At 34.6% G+C, this 21,855-nt stretch overlaps 3 protein-coding genes across 7 annotated transcripts; 2 read left to right on the top strand and 1 right to left on the bottom strand.

Annotated features, from left to right (window-relative positions):
* The first annotated feature begins 526 nt into the window (after positions 1-526).
* LOC116129605 (DEAD-box ATP-dependent RNA helicase 57-like) lies at positions 527-6,632 on the top strand. 3 transcript variants are annotated; one of them, XM_031415328.1, is made up of 14 exons: positions 527-597; positions 838-966; positions 1,065-1,182; positions 1,288-1,412; positions 1,527-1,618; positions 2,023-2,119; positions 2,519-2,599; positions 2,678-2,910; positions 3,689-3,886; positions 3,967-4,057; positions 4,639-4,761; positions 5,395-5,545; positions 5,978-6,180; positions 6,256-6,632. In XM_031415328.1, the coding sequence occupies exons 2-14, from the start codon at positions 886-888 to the stop codon at positions 6,334-6,336; spliced, it is 1,674 nt and encodes a 557-aa protein (XP_031271188.1). In that variant the 5' UTR covers positions 527-597; positions 838-885; the 3' UTR covers positions 6,337-6,632. The 3 variants fall into 3 exon arrangements, with proteins under 3 accessions (XP_031271188.1, XP_031271187.1, XP_031271186.1); XM_031415327.1 differs by having other exon boundaries at positions 852-966; positions 5,978-6,632; XM_031415326.1 differs by having other exon boundaries at positions 5,978-6,632.
* A 1,175-nt stretch (positions 6,633-7,807) lies between these two features.
* Positions 7,808-11,201, bottom strand: LOC116129603 (pentatricopeptide repeat-containing protein At3g53360, mitochondrial-like). Of its 3 annotated transcripts, none has more exons than XM_031415323.1 (3): positions 8,702-11,201; positions 8,286-8,435; positions 7,808-8,035 (listed from the first exon to the last, which is right to left on the bottom strand). In XM_031415323.1, exon 1 carries the CDS (start codon positions 11,115-11,117, stop codon positions 8,850-8,852), a length of 2,268 nt encoding a protein of 755 aa, XP_031271183.1. In that variant the 5' UTR covers positions 11,118-11,201; the 3' UTR covers positions 7,808-8,035; positions 8,286-8,435; positions 8,702-8,849. The 3 variants fall into 3 exon arrangements, with proteins under 3 accessions (XP_031271183.1, XP_031271185.1, XP_031271184.1); XM_031415325.1 differs by having other exon boundaries at positions 8,286-8,386; XM_031415324.1 differs by lacking the exon at positions 7,808-8,035 and adding an exon at positions 8,074-8,179.
* Positions 11,202-17,896: 6,695 nt separating this feature from the next.
* On the top strand, positions 17,897-21,378 carry LOC116129522 (probable beta-1,4-xylosyltransferase IRX9). The gene is made up of 3 exons (XM_031415256.1): positions 17,897-18,711; positions 19,949-20,177; positions 21,214-21,378. Exons 1-3 carry the CDS (start codon positions 18,032-18,034, stop codon positions 21,376-21,378), a joined length of 1,074 nt encoding a protein of 357 aa, XP_031271116.1. The 5' UTR covers positions 17,897-18,031.
* Positions 21,379-21,855: the final 477 nt, after the last annotated feature.

Here is a 21,855-nt window from a genome sequence, read left to right as displayed (position 1 = left end):
AATAAAAAAAAAAAAAAAAAAAAAAAAAATTTTTTTTTTTTTTTTTACTTTTCCCCTGTCAATTTGATCATGGTTTAGAAAAACATGTTTTGATAAATATTTGATTGATTTAGTTTAGGGTTGATGCATATTTTTTTTGTTCTTTAACCTTATATTATTTTTTGATAAAATTTATATTCACTAAACATTTATAAATCCAATTAAAATTATGAACTATTACTAAGTTAATCAACAATGATCAAATGCAATTGATTAAAATCACATTCACTCGATCATAATATAAAACTGTTTCCTTTGATCAATCCTGAATGACCCATAATGGGCCATTGAATCGAAAAATTTACCAATCAAAAATACTAAAAGTCGTCCCTGTTTAAAATAAGAAAATGCAAACCCTAATGGTGTCAAATGTTATTTTACACAACATTGAAGGGCCTCAAATGAAGCATATTTATAAAAATTAAAAAAAAAAAAAAGAGAGAAAAAGAAACAGAAGAAAGAAAGAAAAAAGGGCAGGGTTTATAAGTTATAACATAAACCCCGCAGCCGGCGTTTGGAGCCTTGGACTTAAAGAACATTCTGCGAAATTTTCCGAAGGTAAATTATTTTCTCTTCTACATTCTGGCTTTCGAACTTAGCTATATCTTATCGAGTAAAAATTTAAATCTCTGTATGTTGTGTTTAACTATTCAATACATTGTAACTGTTATTTTGATTATGTCATTACGAATGTAAGATCACGAATTTGATGTTATTATCTTACCTTTATGGTTGAGCTGTATTTAATTTTTTCTCTTCTGTCTTCTTGTTCTGATAATAGGCTTAATCAATCTGTAGTTTGTCGAAATCAGGTAAGCGAGTTGAAAAGTTTTTTTAGAGAGTGCAATGGAGAAAGGCGCTAATTTTTTGTTCGCTGGCGTCAATTTTAATAAAAAGAAATTTTCAAGTGATTTTTCCAGGTTTCAGGTAATAGTTTATACGACATGCTATCTGTTTTACTTTTTGGGAAAATAATTAGACCTTTGAATTACTTGTTCTCGTGTTGAAACTTATGTTTCATGTAGGAGAAGAAAGAGAGTGATAATTCAGTGGAGGATTTTAGTTTGTTTGAGAGTGAAAAAACTGAACCAGAGGAAGTTAAGGTGTCTGTCAATGGAAGAAAGCGCAAGGCAATTGTCTCTGGTAACTGTTTTTTTTTTATTTGCATTGGCGTAGTTGTTAAGTATTGCGGTTTAACTTTTCATAGCTGAATCTTTTTTTTGTTCCCATTTATTTTGTTGAAAAAAGAATCGGTGGAGGGTTTCAATGTCTTTAAAAGTTCAAAGCAATCAGCACCTCTGGTGAATGAAGAGAATGTCAAAGAGGAAGATGGGCAGACGAAAGCAAAAAAAGAACTTTATAGGCAAATGGAGGTTATTTTTTATTTTCTTTGCTTGCTTTTCACGTAATGATAACCGTTTTATTGTTATATGGTTATGATTTCATTTTAGACTTACTGTTATAATTTGATTTCTTCATGAGGTCAGTGGGATGCTCTCTTTAGGAAGAAGTATAACATTCATGTTTCTGGGGCCAATGTCCCTTCCCCACTTAAGACTTTTGCAGACCTAAGCTCAAGGTATGTATTGTTTCTTTTTCTATGTCGTGCATCTATGTTATTAATATTCCCTTAAGTTACTTTTGTTCTGGCATTTCTTCGTGTTTCTTTCTATGGTCAGCTTACCTCTAATTTTAAAATTACTTCACTGTGGTAATTTGTTGCAAGTGGTTCTTTTATGGGACTCTTATGATATTGGATCCGTATATGTTGGATAATGTTTCTGTTTCTCTTCTTTTATATAGCCGTATTATCATCTTCTTTTTTATGCATTGGTATCTTATTCTTATTAGCGATGGCACTTACTTCCATTTTTCAACCTTTAAGAATATTACAATTGTATTACTGTGTGTTCATCTTCTTTCTGGTTATATGCTTGTTTGCTATATCATGGTTGAGAAATGAGTTGTTTGGTGAATTTGCAGATATGGATGTAAGTCATATTTGTTACGTAGTTTGGCTGAACTTGGATATAAAGAGCCAACACCGATACAAAGGCAGGCTATTCCAGTCCTTTTATCTGTATGATTTCTAATTTAATCTATCCTTGCTTGCTTCTGGATAATTTTGCTTCTTTGTTTATCTCTTTTCTCTTTGTGCTGATTCTTGTTTTTTTCCTTTATTGATGTCCTCTTTCTTCTTTTCATTTATTACACACTGTGCCTCGTTCTTTCCCATGTCAAAAACCAAATTAATGGGCCCCCCTCCAAGGTTGGTGTGAGGGGCATTAGACCCCTAGAATGGAGCAAGAGATTTAACTAACTAGTGAGGCTATATCCTGGGGGACTTTTCTGATATCCATTAAAATATCTAGAGTTGCTTAACTTCATAAGAACTTTGAATTGTGTTAAATAAGTGTTGAATGCTCTTTGGATTTTCCTTGCTTTTGTTGATAGCTAACTGAAATTAATTTCTTCTCAGGATCGGGAATGCTTTGCATGTGCACCAACTGGATCTGGAAAAACCTTGGCCTTTTTGTGTCCCATGTTTATGAAACTTAAGGTACCATTAATCTCATTTAATTACTTTTGTTAACACTGATTATTGAGTTTCTCTGATGAAGGTTCTCCATGTAATCAGCAAACATCAAAAGCTGGCATTCGAGCTGTTATCCTGTGTCCTACCCGGGAGTTAGCTGCTCAGACAACCAGAGAATGCAAAAAACTGGCCAAAGGAAAAAAATTTCGTATTAAATTAATGAAGAAAGAACTTGTAAGAAGAGTTGATTTGTCAAAATTTTCTTGTGACATTCTTATATCAACACCACTGCGATTACAGCTGGCGATCCGGAAAAGGAAGATTGATTTAAGCAGGTGTGTGCTGATGGATTACTGCTATTATTGTCTATTTTGTTAATGTCCCCTTTGAGAAGTACAATCGTATTAAACCATTCCATAGTCTAACAATTTACCAAGAATCACCTGGTTCTTTTTTTCATCGATGTTTTTTAGTTTGAACCTCAAGCAAATTCTCATGATTCATCTTATATTGAAAGTTTATGTTCTTTGCTTTGCACACACTCCAAGAGGGAGGATGATGCAGCTCGCCCATATGTGTGTATCCATTGGAATGATGGGAGTTTTGTTTCTTGCAGTTATTGTTTCTTTCATGTCTGTAATTAAGGGTGAGCTATGGTAATTAAATACTCTTTCAGCTCTAGTCTTGTTGATGTAGCGATTGATTTCAAATTATATATGGTCTCTGCAATTCAAACTCAGATGAGTGTAATATAAACTTGAGAATCAAAGATGACTTCACTGATTCTTATATAAGTTGTAGAAATGAACCATTGAGGTTTATGTTTGTTTCACAAAACTCAAAAATTCATCATGAATTAATAAGAATTGTTTATCATACTCCATAGCTTTGTATACTACAGAAAAGGAAATTTGTTTTTGTAGCCACGCTCTGACCTTGGGAAAATTTTTGTTACAGCACCTACAAGTTACTGTAGGCATGTTTACTTCATTAACCAGAATCTTCAAAAAATTACCAAGTGTTAAATCCAGTAATTGTTATATTAAAAGGAAAGAATTAGTAAATCTTGATTTGATTTGAACTGCTTCCCATATGAGTCATTTTCTTGTGTAGGGTAGAGTATCTGGTCTTGGATGAAGCTGATAAGCTGTTTGAGGTTGGCGACTTGTTAAAGCAGATTGATCCTGTGGTCAAGGCATGCTCTAATCCTTCAATAATACGTTCATTGTTCAGTGCTACTTTACCTGATTTTGTTGAGGAGCTTGCACGATCAATAATGCATGATGCTGTTCGAGTAATAGTTGGCAGGAAGTAAGTACATGATATTTTACTTTTTGAAAAAGTACAGGTGGTTCCTTTAACACATTTGATATTTCTGAAATTTTGAACAGGAATACAGCTTCTGAATCAATCAAGCAAAAATTGGTTTATGCTGGCAGTGAAGAGGGGAAGCTTCTTGCACTTAGACAAAGCTTTGCAGAGGTACATTATTATTAAGCATGTGATTGGAAAGCTTAGCTAATGTGGCTATGAGATCCTACTTCATTTGAAAATAAAGTTTTTCTGGGGATTATTCATTAATGAAATTCATTTTTGATACAGTATTTAATAGCTAGAAATTCCCATTATGTTTCATATGAAGGTCTAAGGGGACTTCAAACTTTGAATTTTGAAATTCCTGCTCGAGCCATGCGATCTGATCTGATCTGAAATGTCATGGATAAGTAAATGGTGGTCATTTCTTGACAAAAAAGCACATATTTACAACTTCTGTGTTTTCTTTGGGATGGTTCATCAGTCTTTGGTTCATACTAGTGGTTACAAGCATGTCAAATTCAGATAGCTGTAACTTTTTTTAGATATGGGTGACAGGATAAAAGAGTCTTACAAAAATATATGGAAGTACCAATTAATATGCGTATTACTTGCATCAATTTCTGTTGAAAATTTTTGAGCATGTCATGTTACAGCACATCTTTACTTTGGTTATCCTGTGTTTTTTCAACCAGAGCAATCTGTTCCTCTTGATAATACCTTGATTTTGTACTCGTACTTGGCAGTAGAGCTTAAATCCACCGGTACTAATATTTGTCCAAAGCAAAGAACGAGCCAAGGAACTCTACGGAGAGCTGGCATTTGACAACATTAGAGCTGGTGTAATACACTCTGATCTGTCCCAAACACAGGTAATCTTATTTGGTTGCCAATTGAACAAAGCCACATTATCAATTTGCTTGGAGTTCTAGTCAAGAGAATTTGTTATGTAAATGAAAGAAAATCATTGATATAAGGGTCATATACTTAAAACAATCATTTAGTTTATAGGCTCTATATTGTAGATTCATACTAATGAATTATGCATATCCACATTCTAATTTTTTGTTAGTCTGGTGGTGGAACTCTGGCTCATCTCACTATTTTGCACGATCTTTTTGATAGAATTAAAATTTTGAACTGTTTCAAAATAAGCATTTGGTTTATTGTAAGAATGACCTGCCAAGAACTATGCTAGGCCCGGATTGTGAATCCCAAGAGTTTTGCACTGAAATAGCGCAGCTGGTTCAATGTGTGTGGATTTTTTTTTATAATACTATAATTTAAGACTGGTTTCTCAACATAGATGTCAGTAATATAAGTGCTTCAACATGTTTTCTAGCTGGATGATCATCACTTGAAGTGAATAGACAAATTTCCTAGTGTTGCTGATTCTTTTCCTTGTCCATGAGAGCTGTATACTTTCTGTGTTGCTTAAGTCAGTGATCGATGTATCATATGATTTTCTTGTTTCTTATGCTGATTTCTTGCTATTGAATACACAGCGAGATGATGCTGTTGATGACTTCAGAGCTGGTAAAACATGGGTTTTGATTGCCACTGATGTCATTGCCCGGGGCATGGATTTCAAAGGTGTCAGTTGTGTGATTAATTATGATTTTCCAGATTCCGCTTCTGCATATATCCACAGGATAGGTATGTCAGTCTCTTGTAACTCTGATACACAGTTGTGATATGAAAAAACTTGTAATTTGAGGCAGTGATATATTCTCAATTTACAAGGTATCACCTTTGCATTAATAAATTATTTTTTTGGAATCATTGGTACTGCCATACTTTAGTTCCCGGAATGGATTTGAACTAATCTAGTCCATAGCAGTTTTGATACCTCCGGACTGTTATTGAAAAAAAAAAAAAAAAAAAAAAATCCTATTTTGTGCATGTACCAAATACTTCACCATTATTAGACCATTCATTTATATACAGATGCTCTGCGAGAGTTTTCTATCGACGATGATTGCACTGCAGCTACTTTTAATCAATTCTACTGAGCTTTTCTGATACGCTTTTGTTGGAAGGACTTTTAGTATAAGATCGCTGAATCAAGTTTGTTGATATTCATAATAGGACGGTCTGGCAGAGCAGGAAGGAGCGGAGAAGCTATCACTTTCTACACAGAAGATGATATTCCATTTCTGCGCAATATAGCAAATGTCATGAAAGCTTCAGGTTGTGAGGTTCCATCATGGATCATGGCATTACCCAAACTGAAGGGTAAGAAGCATCGACCACGAAGAGACTCAATTTCAACCGCACCAAAAGATGAGATGGTGTTACCCAAACTGAAGGGTAAGAAGCGTCGACCACGAAGAGACTCAATTTCAACCGCACCAAAAGATGAGATGGTGTTACCCAAACTGAAGGGTAAGAAGCGTCGGCCACGAAGAGACTCAATTTCAACCAGACCAAAAGATGCGGAAGAGTAAAACACAGTGAATGAAAATTTTGGGCACCAATTGTTGTTTTGATCATTTTTAAGGAAGTTCTGTTTGTTGTAGAAGCTATTGTTTAAAATGAATTTAAAGTCGGTACAGCAGCAGTTGCTTAGTTTTGTACGATTTCTCCGTTTCCAAAGAGTGCAGGAAGGCCGCAATAAGTAAGACTAGTAGAGAATGACTGAATGAGTAACCCTGAAGCTGGCCTAACAAAACCGACCTGACCTGCCTCAGGTACGACCGCAGCCTGGTCCTGAGAATTATCACATAACAAAGCTTATTTTGGGTTAAGAGGTAAATTTTAATTTATGAAACAATGATGAGATATCTTGATAATCGATTGATTTAAGAGTATCCCCAAATGATTTTTTTTTTTTTTAATTTGTAATTTGTAAATATAAAAAATAAAATTTTTACTTAAATTCAATGCACTTTTTTAATTTTCAAGAAAGAGGTTTAATAAGAGAGAAAATTAATAAATAAAATGTATAAAAGCTTGTAATTTATTAATTAAAATTAAGGTAGAGAGAGTTTTTTAGATGTGAGGAGTTAAACTCACTTTTTAATTTTTATTTAAAGAATAAAAAGTATAGAATAAAGAGTATTAAATTCTTGTTTTTAAACGGTGTTCTTTATTTAAATAACATATTTTACGTAAATAAAGAATATTTTCATTAATTTTTAAATATAAATAATAAAATTTGTATTCAAATCCAACGTACTCTATAAATTAGACTTAATAAATAAGAGAGATTTAATAATAAAATGCATAAAAACTTGTAATTTATTAAATAAAATAGGGATAGAGTGAAATTTGACTTTTTAAATTTAGAGAGTCAAACTCACTCTTTAATTTATATTTAAAGAATAAAGAATCTATTGGACTCTTATTTTTATGGACAAACTCTCTATAATAAAAAGTTTGGATCATATAAAAAGTCTTTAGAGGTGTTCTTATGGATTAACTTTTTATAATAACAATAAAACTATACTTATAAAAAAATCTTACAAAGATTTTAATACAAAATAAGATGACAAAAAATGAATGAAATAGTGAAATAAAAAGTCAAATTCATTATATTCATTATATCACTTTGTATGAAGATCTTTGTAAGTGTAATATTACTCTTATAATAAAGAGTTTGAATCATATAAAGAATCATCGAGAGATGCTCCAACTATACTTAAGTGTATAAATAAGATATATTAATAAATTAAATAAAAGATAAATTTTAAATAATAAAGTATTTATTTATTAATAAATAAAATAAAATTAGAAAAAGACCAGATCACCTCATCTTCATCACTTCTTATGCCCACCCCGGTCTTACAAAAGTTCTTCAAAATTTTATATTATAAAAAATATGATTTTTAGATTTTTAATTTTAGAGCCCCTCATTTGTTGAATTTTACACTTTAGCCTTTAATCTGCTCTGCTGAATACGAACAGAAAAATTGAGTATAACAAAGTTTTTAGATATTACTGAATACTAACTTTCATGCAACGAGAAGTTGAGAATAATCTGTTTCAAAAATAGGAGCGGCCTAACCAACACGGAAGCACCAACAGACCACTAATGTATTCGTTGCTTGACATAATTAGCAGTATTAAGCCGGAAATACTTCCAACAAGGATCATTGAGTTCTGTTCAGAATCTCATTGGCTCAATATACTTTTGAATACTGCTTGCTGCAAGAGAACAGAACATACATGACATGTCCATGAGCATAACTTTGCACAAATTTGAAGCTTAAAACAAATAAATGAATTGTTTTCATAGAATCCGCGAATTGAGATTATTGTAATAATATGTTTTCTTTTGATTAATAATTCCTGCAAACAGGGAGAAGCAGTTCCGACTGATTCAACACACGATTACTTCTGCATATCTAGCACTACCGAAAGCAAATAAGTCAAGCAAGAAGACAAAGAAGATTACCTTGGTAGCGGCACCAGGCAGCAAAATTGTGATAAGCTGCAGCACCAATTGCTGAACTGTAGAGCTCAGGGTAATGGACGTTCGTATGTTTCTGCTGTGATCTTCAAAAGTAAATTGGCTGTTATGTAATGCTACTGAATCTAAATGAACCTATCAATCAATAGACGTAATATTAGATTCATATCTCATAATGGAAATTTGATATCGAATGAATTAGGATATTGTATTCAATTGCAGAACTGAAACATCTTTTCTTTAGTAACAATACACTGAACCAAGACAGGCAAGCTGTTAATATAAAGATGGTCTTTCTTGGTGGTTAATTCAACGATTATGCTTAAAGTAAGAAATCTTCACTTTCAAAAGCGATTCACAAGTGCAAAAAGCACAAAATGCAAGAAAAAGCAGAACCATACCTCAGTACCCACAGTCTTTCCAACAGGACTTCCTGGGAGAATTGTTTAATCTGGAACCTCCCAAATGACTTAGACCACCTTCTACTACTCTGAACGGTGAGAATGAAGCTCATCTTTGTCTTTACCAATGTCTTCGTTCATTTGAAGCCTATATCTGGAATGGAGTATAACCATCATCCAGCATCTGCAACCATAACTCCTCCAGGATTGAGTATATTTTGTCCCTTTCTGGATGCATACTATCTTCTGCAAAGAAAACATTGATCCTATTCTTAACTTCAATCCAGCTCTGCCCTGGAACTTTCCTCACACCCCTTTCTTTCATCGAGCCCCTCAGTCTAGCAACATCTCCCCATCTTCCAGAAGAAGCATATATGTTGCATAGCAATACATGAGCAGCAGAATTGGAAGGATCAATAATCAAAATCTTCTCTGCAGCTCTTCTCCCAACATCAACATTCCCATGGGTTTTACAGGCAGCTAGCAGAGACTTCCACACTATGATATCAGGGTCAAAAGGCATCTGATTAACAAAATCCTCAGCTTCATGTAAGCGTCCAGCACGAGCAAGTAAGTCAACTACACAAGAACAGTGCTCCCTTGATGGCTTGATCCCATATTCAGTTTCCATGGTTCTGTACAACTGCCACCCTTCGTCTATCAGTCCAACATGACTGCAGGCAGTCAGGACACCAACAAATGTCACTTCATTTGGCCTGACTCCTAGACTTCTCATCCTTCTAAAGAGTTTAAGGGCTTCCTCTCCATATCCAAACTGAGCATACCCAACAATTAAACAACTCCAGGAGATAATATTTGGATCCTCCATAGAATCAAAAAGCTCTTGAGCACTTCCAAGAGAGCCACACTTTATATACATGTCAATCAATCCATTCATGACAGAAACATCAAGTATGAGCCCTGTTTTCATGATATAGCAATAAGCTTGATTACCCATTTCGAGAGATGCTATTTCTGCACAAGCTCCCACTACATTAGTTAAAGTAATATGATCAGGCTTATTTTGAGAAACAAGCATTAGGTTGAATAATCTGAAGATCTCTCCAGTCTGGTTGTGCTGCATACAAGCAGTAAGAATTGAATTCCAGGAAATTGAATCTGCCTTCTCTCCCAATTCTTCAAATACCAAGAATGCTTTGCATAGAACAGAACACTTTGCATACATGGTAAGTAGAGCATTGCACACAGGAACACTAGAATCAAATCCTATCTTAACACTATAGGAGTGAACCTGCATACCCTGATAGAGTGCCAAAGGGCCGGTGCAAGCACAAAGTAGGGAGCGAACAGTGAGTCTGTCTGGGATCAACTCTAGATGCCTCATCTGAGAAAAGAATGACATGGCTTCATTGACATTGCCATTGTTAGCAATCCCGGCAATAATTGCATTCCATGACGCTAAATCAGGCCTTTCTATGTGATCAAATACCATTCTTGCAAAATCTAAGAAACCACATCGAGCATACATGTCACAAAGGGAGCATCCAGCAAAAATGTCTCTCCCTAAACCAAATTTTATGCAAATCCCATGTATCTGCCTACCATATTCTGGATGTAGGAGGCTGCTGCAAGCACTGAAAACACTGCCAAATATAAATTCATTCAGCTGATAGCAGCCATGACGAAGCATTTCTCTAAAATGGCATAAAGCTTCAAACTCATAACCCAGTTGGGAAAACCCAGCAATCATTGAACCCCATGAAATTAAATCCTTTGTTGCAATACGAGAAAACACATCCCACGCATCAGCAAGTTGTTCAAACTTTGTGTACATTGCAATAAGAGCATTCTGTGCAATAAGGTGAGAACCATGTTCTGATTTTATGACCTGAGCATGAAGTTGCTTTCCTAATCCAACAATGTTAAGACCTGAGCAAGCTTTTATTATGCTTCCGAAGGTGAAATGATCTGGCATTACATCTGACTGTAACATCCGAAAGTACAATTCAATGGCATCATTTTCTTGGCCATTCTGTGAGTATCCAGCGATTACAGAAGTCCAAGAGACTACATTCCGCTGGGGCATGTCGTCAAAAACCATTCTAGCATCCTTCAGTGACCCACCTTTTCCGTACATGTTGAGAATATGATTGTTAAGAATAACGTCTGGCTGACATTCGGAGGCCAACATATGAAGATGGATTTTCCTTCCCTGTTCTAGAGACCTCAGAGAAGAACAGGCAGACATCAGTTGGGCATAAGTGCTTGGTTTTATCGAGAAACTTGTATTCTTATGCAAGAAGTCAAATGCCTTAAGAGCTTCATTGTAAAGCTTTTGCTTGCACAGGGAACTTATGTAATCATTGCTAAATTGTTCAGTCCTAAAATGCGGCAAAACACTAGGCTGACTGTAATTGAAGGCGAACCGCAGTTGGGCTTTCAAGTTTCTAATCATGGTATCAGAATTTCATAAATCAAAAGCAAGAAAAATGTTTTCTTATGATTGAATTAACATTTTAAATGTTTTCTTATGATTGAATTAACATTTTCTATTTAAAAATCATTTTAAAAGTAATTTTGGGAAGCAAAATGATGAAAGCAGTAAAATGCAAGACCAGAGAAAAGCACATATTCAAATACTCCATTACTCTATGTACATGAGAAATGCATATGCATAATCAACATACTAAGCTACCAGAACTAGAAGCATAAATAATTTTTAATGCAACATAAAAACTGGGTGCTTAATAAAAATCTTTTGAAATTAAAATAACCGCAACAGCTCGTAAGAGGCAATTCTTCAAACAACTAGAATGCAAAAAGGAGTGTCAAAGATAAACGACAGCAGATAAGACAGCATTGAATTTAGACATGAAAGCAATTAAAATTAGACATGGAAGCAAAGTTGAAGGCGCAATGAAATCATATAACAAACTAATTCGTTAAAATTAACAAGTAACAGAGCCAGAAAGCAAACGCGAAGATATTTCGTTGAAGATGACAAACTAATACAAAGTATCGTTTGTTTAAAAATATAAAAGAAACAAAAAATAAAATAAAAAGAAATCAAAGAATTTGTTAATCTAGTTTCAGTACAAGGTGGGAACTGAGCAGCGTAATGGTGCGGCTACAGTTACTGAAAAAGCTGGTAATTTAATTGGGGGTTTTAATAAATAATCATAAGGGGTTTTTTTAAATGTCAACTTCTAATAAGATTGTAGCTCAATTGTATTTTCGAACTTAAAATTATTTTCAAGTAGGAATCAAAAAAATAATTCATTTGTTGTTGTGCCTAGAAAGTCACACTGATGTCAGTTCAACAAGTGTTTAAAAGACAAAATGTACTGTCAAGCTCATACCACCAACCCTATCTCATTTTAAGATAAAGATAAATGAGAGCTCTCTGTGTGTCAAGGTAACTTGCAAAAGCACTCGTTACATTGACCTTAAAGGTATATAAATTGGCACATCTTTTCATAAAAGAGGGGGCTAGGCAGATGAGAGCTAGGCAAACATTTGAGCTTCATTATTTCTCTCTATAAACAAAGTATTTCTCCATCTTTGTATGTCTTACGGGCAATATCATAGAGATAGTCAAAAAATGATAAAAGAATAGTGGATGTAGGATTCGCTTTAAGCATCCGAACCACTATAAAAACCTCTTTTATCAATCTTTTATTTATGTTTTTGCAAACATATATAATCTCAACACCATATTCAAATCACATGAATCCATTATGTGTAATTTCTAAGACTCCCTTAGCACTTTGCATGTGCGAGTCATTAGTGTCAAAATCAAGCATCAACAGTTTGGTGGCCCATGCGGGTCTTGAACCTGTGACCAAGCTCCCCGATCGCATGGTTAGATCGTAGATCGCACGCATCAGAGCTCTCAGATGGCATGGCCAGATCACAGACCGCACGCATCAGAGCTCTCAGATGGCGTGGCTATATCGCAGATCGTACACATCAGAGCTCTTAGATGGCGTGGCCAAATCTCAGATCACATGCATCAGAGCTCTCAGATTGCCTGGCCATATCACACGCATCAGAGCTCTCAGATGGCGTGGTCAAATCGCAGATCGCACGCATCAGAGCTCTCAGATGGCATGGTCAGATCGCAGATTGCATGCACCAGAACTCTCAGATGGCATGATCAAATCGCACACATCAGAGCTCTCAAATCGCGTGTCCAAATCGCACGCTTAGATCACGCGTTCAAGATCACTGAGATCATGCGCTTAGATCTCTAGCTCTCAAATGGCGTGGTCAGATCGCAGATCGCACGCATCAGAGCTCTTAGATGGCGTGGCCAGATCGTAGATCGCACGCATCAGAGCTCTCAGATGGCATGGTCAGATCGCAGATCACACGCATCAGAGCTCTCAAATCACGTGTCCAGATCGCAAATCGCGCATTTAAGATCGTTGAGATCACGCGCTTAGATCACTCAAATCATCCAAATCGCACGTTCAAAATCATTGAGATCACGTGTTTAGATAATTTAGATCGCACTTATGAGCGGCCAGATCGTGCTTCCGAGCGCTTAGATCGCTGATCTTGAGTTCTCATATCAAACTTCACGCTTTTTGATTGAACTTCTTCTGTTCTCATATCAAGCTTCGTGCTTTCTGATCGAACTCCTTGTGTTCTCAAATCAAGCTTCGCGTTTTTTTTATCAAACTTCTTCTGTTCTCAAATGAAGCTTTGCGCTTTCTGGTCGAACTTCTTGTGTTCTTATATCAAGCTCCACGTTTTTTGATCAAACTACTTGTGATCTCAAATCGAGCTTCTTATGATCTCAGATCGAGCTCTTTATACTCTCAGATCAAGCTCGTTATGATCTCAGATCAAGCTCTTTATGCTCTCAGATCGAGCTCCTTATGATCTCAGATCGAGCTCCTTATGATCTCAGATCGAGCTCTTTATGCTCTTAGATCAAGCTCTTTATGCTCTTAGATCGAGCTCCTTATGATCTCAGATTGAGCTTTTTATGCTCTCAAATCGAGCTTTTTATGCTCTCAAATCCAGCTCTTTATGATCTCAGATCGAGCTCTTTATGTTCTCAAATCAAGCTCCTTATGATCTCAGATCGAGCTCCTTATGATCTCAGATCGAGCTCCTTATGATCTCAAATCAAGCTCCTTGTGCTCTTAGATCGAGCTCCTTATGCTCTCTGATTGAGTCATAAGCTTGCTCTCTGATTGAGCTCATAAGCTTGCTCGTTTGCTTGAGATCGCGTGCATCAGATCGTTCAGATCACACGCCTCAAACTCTTAGGTTGAGCTCCTATTAGATTGCGATTAGCTCCTAGCTCTCAAATCACGATTAGCTCTTAGATCTGAGATTGCGAATAGCGTTAGGTCATGTTCTCAGCTCTCAAATTGTGATCAATTCTCAGCTATCAGATCATGACCATCTGCTAGCATTAGAAAAAACGCATAGAAAACTCAAAACAGCCCTGAAATATGCCGAAACGGTGGATTTTGGCCCCTAAAATGGTCCCAATTAGGTTTCCCTATTGCCATGACGTAAAGCTCAAAACAAGCTTTCTGTGGATATCTTACGGGCTCCAAAACTCCTCTCGGATCAAAAGTTATGGTTGTTTTAAGTTGGCTTATCTGTTTAAGGCCTCTAAGCTGTGCGTTTGGGCTTCTAACGTTAGCCCCCTCCAAGAATTCATCTACTAGACATTTTATGTCAGTTATCAGATTGCCCTCAACTTCGAATCGCTCCAAGTGCTCAGATCGTAGTCCTAGCTCTCAGCACCCGATCGCGCCAGGCATAATTCGAGCTCTTCAGTTCGAGACTGTGGCCTATAGTGCGATATCCATTCAGATCTAAGACATGAGTTTTTGAAGTGCAATTACGCACTTCAAAAACTGGGGGGTTCTGTTGTGCCTAAAAAGTCACACTGATGTCAGCTCAACAAGTGCCTAAAAGATAAAGTGTACTAGCTATCAAGTCCATACCGCCTCAAAGATATTTTATACCAACTTTATCTCATTTTAAGATAGGGATGAATGAGAGTTCTCCGTGTGTCAAGGCAACTTACAAAAGCACTCATTATATTGACCTCAAAGGTGTATAAATTGACACCTCTCTTCGTAAAAGAGGAGGCTGAGTAGATGAGAGTTAGGCAAACATTTGAGCTTCATTATTTCTCTCTGTAAATAAAGTATTTCTCCATCTTTGTATGCCTTACGGGCAATATCATGGAGATAGTTAGAGAATAATAAAAGAACAATGGATGTAGGATTCGCTTTAAGCATTTGAACCACTATAAAAATCTCTTTTGTCTATCTATTATTTATGTTTCTACAAACATATATAATCTCAGCACCATATTCAAATCTCATGAATCCATCACATGTAATTTCTAAGACTTTCTTAGCGCTTTACACGTACGAGTCGTTGATGTCAAAATCAAGCATCACCATTTGTTAAAGCTTTATTTACTTCCATAGCTACAGTTGAATTTCTTCCCAACATTGAAACAAAGCTCTCCCCTCAAATAAATTAGAATCAAAGGCTCTGTTTGGTTGGCTTTTGGGAATACTATTATTAGTATTCCCAAAAAAGTTAAACAGTAAAATGCCCAAAAACTCACAATATTATCCAATATTATTCAACTTTTTTTAAACCCCCTAAATTTGTTAATTTAATTAAATACCCCTAAATATTATTTTTTAAAATTGCAAAAACACCCCTAAACCCACATTATACCAGATTCCGACCACCACTGTCGGAAGTTGGCCGAAATCTGATATAATGGCGCACTACCGGCTGAATCTGGCCGATAGTGTGCCGATCTAACTTTTTCTGTCTAGATCCACGGTGGATCTGGCCAGAAAAGGCCAGATCTAAGGCCAAAGATCTGGCCGTTGACAGCCAGATCTTTGGCCGTAACCAGATGTCAACGACGGCTAACATATGGTCGTCATTGACCATCAACGACGGCCGTATCTTTGGCCGTCGTTGAAAAGCAAATGCAGTCAGATCCACCGTGGATCTGGTCGGCAAAGGCCATATCGACACACGACCGACAAGATCTAGCCGGTCATGCGCCGATACGGTGACTCTGGCCACCCTCTGGCAGTGGTGGCCGACTGTAATTATTCAATGGATGAGGGTGTTTTTGTTAACTTTTAAAGTTTTATTATAGGGGTGTTTAGTAAATAAACAAATATAGGAGGTATTTTTATTAATTTTTAAATCTTACATCGTAATACCCGTTTAATTCAATTTTTTTTAACTTTTTTTAAAAAACTTTCTCTAACAACAACGGCAAAAAAGTGAAACAGCACCAAAGTGGTTGGGCTTTTGTTTGTTTTGACTGGATAACTTTTTGTGAAAAAAAAAAAAGGCTCAAAGTTGCTGCTGTTATCCATCATGAAAAAACCTGTAACATGGGACGCACTGATTTTGATGGATAGATTTTCATATCCATACTGGGACAAATCCTTTGGGAAAATTGATCTGATTGATGTAATCAACCACATAACTGATATGTTTTTAGTATTCATCAAGTAAACTTTGCTGACATTATGATATGTTCCAATATCAAACACCCACATTTCTTCCATACCCTTGAATCTTTCTTGCATAGGTGGCAAAAGAATTTTAAGTAAATTTTCATATGATTGAAGTCCAAATTTTTCTTACATTAATATTGATAATAAAAAATAAAAAAAAAGAACAAAAATTTAACCATCGTACAATATTAATCTCAGTATCATTATCATATTGACTCTCCGTTTCGGTTCCTTGTAATTCCAGTAAGTGCTATGAAGTAGTTGGCAAAATGAATAATTAATCTCTTAAGTATAAACAAAATAGCTTATCTATCAAGTGACTGTAAATCATAAACGCAAATTCAAGATCATCATTTAGAAAGGTACCTGAAAAATCAAGTTATTTATTAAAGTTTTCTTCTTTGAATTTTTTACATTACACGGCCCACAGGGACCAGGGTCAGGTCATCCTCTTCCCCAATTAACCTTGTGGCTAATTATGATCACTTACCAAGCAACCCCTCATTTTGTTATTTCTAGTTTGAGTTAATGGCTCTTTTCCACCCAAATAATGGTTTAATAACACTTTCCCATCTACAAATTTTTAAAATACCATTTTACTATCTAAATTTATACTCTGATATTTTACTATCCAAATTTATACTCTGACAATGAATAGAGAACAAACTCAATCTAAGTTGTTGGAGCTTTTGAAGAGGGACGACTGATAAGCCTTTTGGTAGTGGAATGTTAGATTTTTAGTGGTTGAGATTGATCAAAGTTTAATATAATATTTGGCTGCGCAAACATTAATCGCTCGATTACCAACGATTGACGGGGTCAACGGGAATAGGGTTTGAGGGGTTTTGGTTAGTGATGATCGAGAAAGAGAATGGTGGTGGTGTGGGGATATAACAGTGCTAGAATCTGAAACGGAATATAAATTTTGATATTAAAATGATAAAAAAGTATTATGAAATCATTGTTTGGATGGGAAAAAGTTTTACTCTTCTAGTTTATCTTATTCACTCTCAATTTCTCACAAATCCAAAGAAAAATTATATTAATTATTGCAATATCCTGTTTGCATACATGTAAAGAGACAAAAATGTAAATTGACATTATTGAAAAAGGGCAGAATTTTAGTTGAGACACAATATTTACGTCAAGAAAAAGGACTCTGATAAATTCTTTAAATAAAAAGGTTTTCTAAAATATTCCTAAAAAATTTCCAACCATTTTTTTTTTTTTAATTTTATAATGAATTGCCAAACCACCCAAATTCTATTTATATTCTTAATTAAACACACAAGGGGTCAATGATTTTAGTTGAATGATCACAGATTACAATTCTTAAAAAAAAATTAAAACAATGAACACATTATTTAAATTAATTATATCTTTCTATTACTTGTGCTCCACAGTCCCCCAAAATAATATTCAGTCTGAAAATTCTGATTTCTCATAACTAGTAAATTTGGTCAGCCGAGCTAATTGAAAACTTAACCTTAACAACCAGCTATTAATTACAATTATGTTATTCAAACTATACTTAGTTGATGAGTTCCAATCCCACCAACTATTTGGTACAAAGAGCAACTCAAACCTTCATAATATGTTGCTTTCCCATCTTCCTTTTACTTCAAGACAAAACCAAATGAATAGCAATCCCTCACCACTGAAATTAAATCCCAAAAAAAATATAAAACAATACAATGCCCTTTTATATATATCATAGTCTGATATGTCGACCCCTAGCTTGTTGCTCTCTTGAAATATTTGTCACCCGAAATTCAGTGACGGTGACTGTAATTTTTTTTTTTTTTTTCAATTTCAAGTCATAGTTTTCAGGTCAATGGAAAGATCAAAGAAGAGAGTTCAGTTATGGAAGAAAGCTATAGTTCATTTTTCTTTGTGTTTCGTTATGGGATTCTTCACTGGATTTGCTCCAACGGGTAAGACTTCTTCACCAGCTTTTTCAACTATAATGCAAAAGTACGCTCCAGAACCTGTCGAAACGTTTCAACCGGAGATAAAAATACAAGCCAAAACCAATGTTGACAGAAGCCTTGTAGATGAAACTGAAACGCTTCAAGAGCCATCTGCAACAATGGTGGATGATAAAGAATTGGAACGTGCGAAATCAGTTGATATTGATGAAGAAAAAGAGCCCAAGTTGACGCCAAAAAGACTAGTTATCATTGTGACGCCTACGAATAAAAGAGATAAGTTTCAGAATGTGTTTTTGAGGAGATTGGCAAATACTATAAAGCTGGTTTCGCCGCCATTGTTGTGGATAGTTGTGGAAGGAAAGTCGGATTCTGATGAAGTGTCGCGAATATTGAGGAAGACGGGTATCATGTACAGGCATTTGGTTTTCAAAGAGAATTTTACAGACCCGGAAGCCGAGTTGGATCATCAAAGAAACGTTGCGCTCAAGCACATTGAGCAACACAGACTGAGTGGAATCGTTCATTTCGCCGGCCTTTCCAACGTTTATGATCTCGGCTTCTTCGACGAGCTCCGGGACATTGAGTACGTAAAATTTTCATTTTTTCTCTCTCACTTTGATATTTCTTAACTCGACCAATGGCATTTTGACCCTCTCTGGAAGGATACTTCCTTGACTTCAGAAATCCCAATATAATCTCCATTTAGGATTAAAATCTACCCGTGAAGAGCAATCTTATCCATTTATCTCATCTTAGGTATATAACATGATGAAGACCAAAAAAAAAAAAACATAATCTAGTATTATGAATTGACAAAATTACCCTATCACAATTAAGTTTTAAGGCTTAATTTGAAAAAAAAAAAAAAAGGGATAATATTAGTGAAAATGTCATTCACATTCCTAACTACTATTAGTTCTAAAAATATGTTTTGTATCGCTCTTTTTTTTTTTTTTTTTTTTTTTGTTGTGACGAAGTATTTGCATCAGTTTGCCGCACCTCTGGATTATTATTATTTGTGTTATTATTATTTGTTCAGAATCTAATCTGAACAATTTTTTTTAATGGGATTGAGTTGAATTTGAAGTAGAAAGATAATTATTTAATAGGAATACATTAGGTAAAGGTGGCAGGTGGATGAAATTTTCAAAGTTTTGGCAACTCCTTGGAAACTAATTATTGATTCAAATAATTAATTAAAATGGCAGTTGGAAATGGAAATTGCCTGACCAAACGAGTTAAACTGGACTTGTCAAGGGTTCTGTTTTTGGATTTTCTATAATTACTTCTTTATTAAAAGAAATATTTGTTTTCTTTTACCAATTTTAATATTTATTAATTGGGCATGTTTTAATTATATTACAAAGTTATTTTGAATCATTTTTCACCGAGGAAAATAAAAAGCTTCTCTGACATGTTTTTTTTTCCCCAGAATACCTCCCCCACATGATTAAGCTTCGGTTTTAGCAACTAATTATATATGTCGCCCGACAACTTAGGGACCAACAAATAACAACTTTTAAAAAAAGAAAAAAAAATCTCCAGATAATTTTTAGACCCAAGAATGTTCACATAATTACTACTTTTTGAAGGGGAAAAAAATAGCTTTTTTAAGTGTTTATTTGGTTTTAATTGGTACGGACGATGATTAGGCACTAACCCAAGTATGGGCGAGTAGGGGCATCAGCCCCCATTCAATTTTTTTTTTTGAATATTTCTTTATTATCCTGAGATTATTTTTATCATAAGTTTTATATTATTTAATTTTGAACTTATCTTTTTTAACATTAAGTCTTGATCTGTTGTTGACGATAATGAAGGGTGTTTGGGACGTGGCCAATGGCGTTACTGACGGCAAACAAACAGAAGGTGATAATCGAAGGGCCTGTATGTGATTCTTCACAAGTAATAGGATGGCATCTAAAGAAAATGAACAATGAAACAGATGAAAAACCTCCGATTCATGTCTCAAGTTTTGGTTTCAACAGTTCTATTCTTTGGGATCCTGAGAGATGGGGTCGTCCTTCATCCGTTCAACAAACCTCACAGGTATTTTTTATATAAGCCAATTTTTCCTTCTGTTTTTATTATAAATAATCACTTAAATTCTTATTAACAAAATTTAACTCATCCTCAAATGTAAGATTTCGTGTTTTCTACCTCTAAAAAATTTTATATGCATTATTTAATCCTTTTTAATCGAAGTTTTTGACCTCGAATGGTCGAGTGGTTCGATAATCAATAAGGACTCTTAGAGTTAGGTGTATTATTAAAGAGATTCTGAGTTCGGATTCTTCATCGGTTGCTAATAGGGATAATTATTAGAGTTCTTACCTGACCAGTAATTCCAAGGTCCTAAAAGATTAGTTGAAGTATACATAAATTGATCTAAACAACCCCCAATCATTAAAAAAATATGAAGTCTCTCAGCAAGTGTGTCCCACTCCAAACCAAATCATCACCAACTATGAATTTATATATATTTGCACTAATTAATTATGTGGGTTCAGTAGAGTTTGCCCAACCTCCAAACTTTTTTATAAATCAATCATAATCTTTAACAAACATTAGGTAGATTTATGATATGATCATATCTTGCTTCCTTTTAACTCCACATTTTAATTCCATATTACACTTTAAATCCAAAGTTTCCATTCACCATAAATCCTTTCTCTTATTCCAAAATATATTTCAGCCTCAATGATTTTCACACCCAATCTATGGACATTTTTCCCCTAACATTTTTCGAATTCAAATATTAAAACTTAACCGTGAAATGAGACTCTTGTCAATTCATAATGTTATATTAAGTTTTAAATCAACATAATGTTATATATGTAAGGTAAATTGACAAGATTGTCCTTTCATGGTTAAGTTTTAACGTATGAATTAAAAAATGAGGGTAATATTAGATGTTTCTGAAACCGTGGAGGGAAAGATTTTCTTTCACTATAGATAGGGATCAAAATGTCATTAAGCCTTAATTTTCATAAAATTAAAAATTAAAAGTAGTTAGAATTATAATACCAATTAATGAATCTCTGATTTTTGTTCCTCCTTTTTTTTTTTTTTGGGGAATATATAGAATTCAATCAAATTCGTGAAACAAGTTGTTCTGGAAGATGAGACAAAGCTAAAGGGAATACCACCAGGAGATGCTCAAAAATCAGCTTGGTCTCTTAATTACCAAGGCTCCTCTCCACGCCAACGTTATGAAGGAATTCTTTACGATATAATTCGTGTAGAATAGAAGAAATCAAGATTACAATTTAAAAAAAAATAAATATTAAATTGGTGGGGAAAATATGATTCTATTTTAGGATCTCCATCTTTTTTTTTTCCTTATTTTGTCATGTAGTTTTCGTAACTTTTTTTTTTTTTCTGTTGGTTTTTTTTTTATAGTTTAATGGTGGGAATATATTTTGTTAATATAACAAAGCTAAAGGAAATCATACAGTGGTTTTTGGCAATTATCTTACTTTTGCTTTATCATCATATTGTATTGATCTTATTATTCTCTAAAATTAAAAATATGAAATTTATGCCTAAATATTACGGAATATTAAAGATGATAATGTGACCCTACAGTTTAAGGTGTAGCCGTGAATATGTTAGGTTTGGTCAGGGTCATTTGTTACAGGAGATATTAATCCAAGAAATTAAATTACTGAAGAAAATTAACTCTTCCTATTAAAAAATTACCATTATATCCAATATCTCATGTTAT

This window comes from Pistacia vera, unplaced genomic scaffold (genome assembly GCF_008641045.1).
Source record: "Pistacia vera cultivar Batoury unplaced genomic scaffold, PisVer_v2 Contig212, whole genome shotgun sequence".
NCBI lineage: Eukaryota > Viridiplantae > Streptophyta > Magnoliopsida > Sapindales > Anacardiaceae > Pistacia > Pistacia vera.
This window is presented reverse-complemented; position numbering and strand designations above follow the sequence as displayed.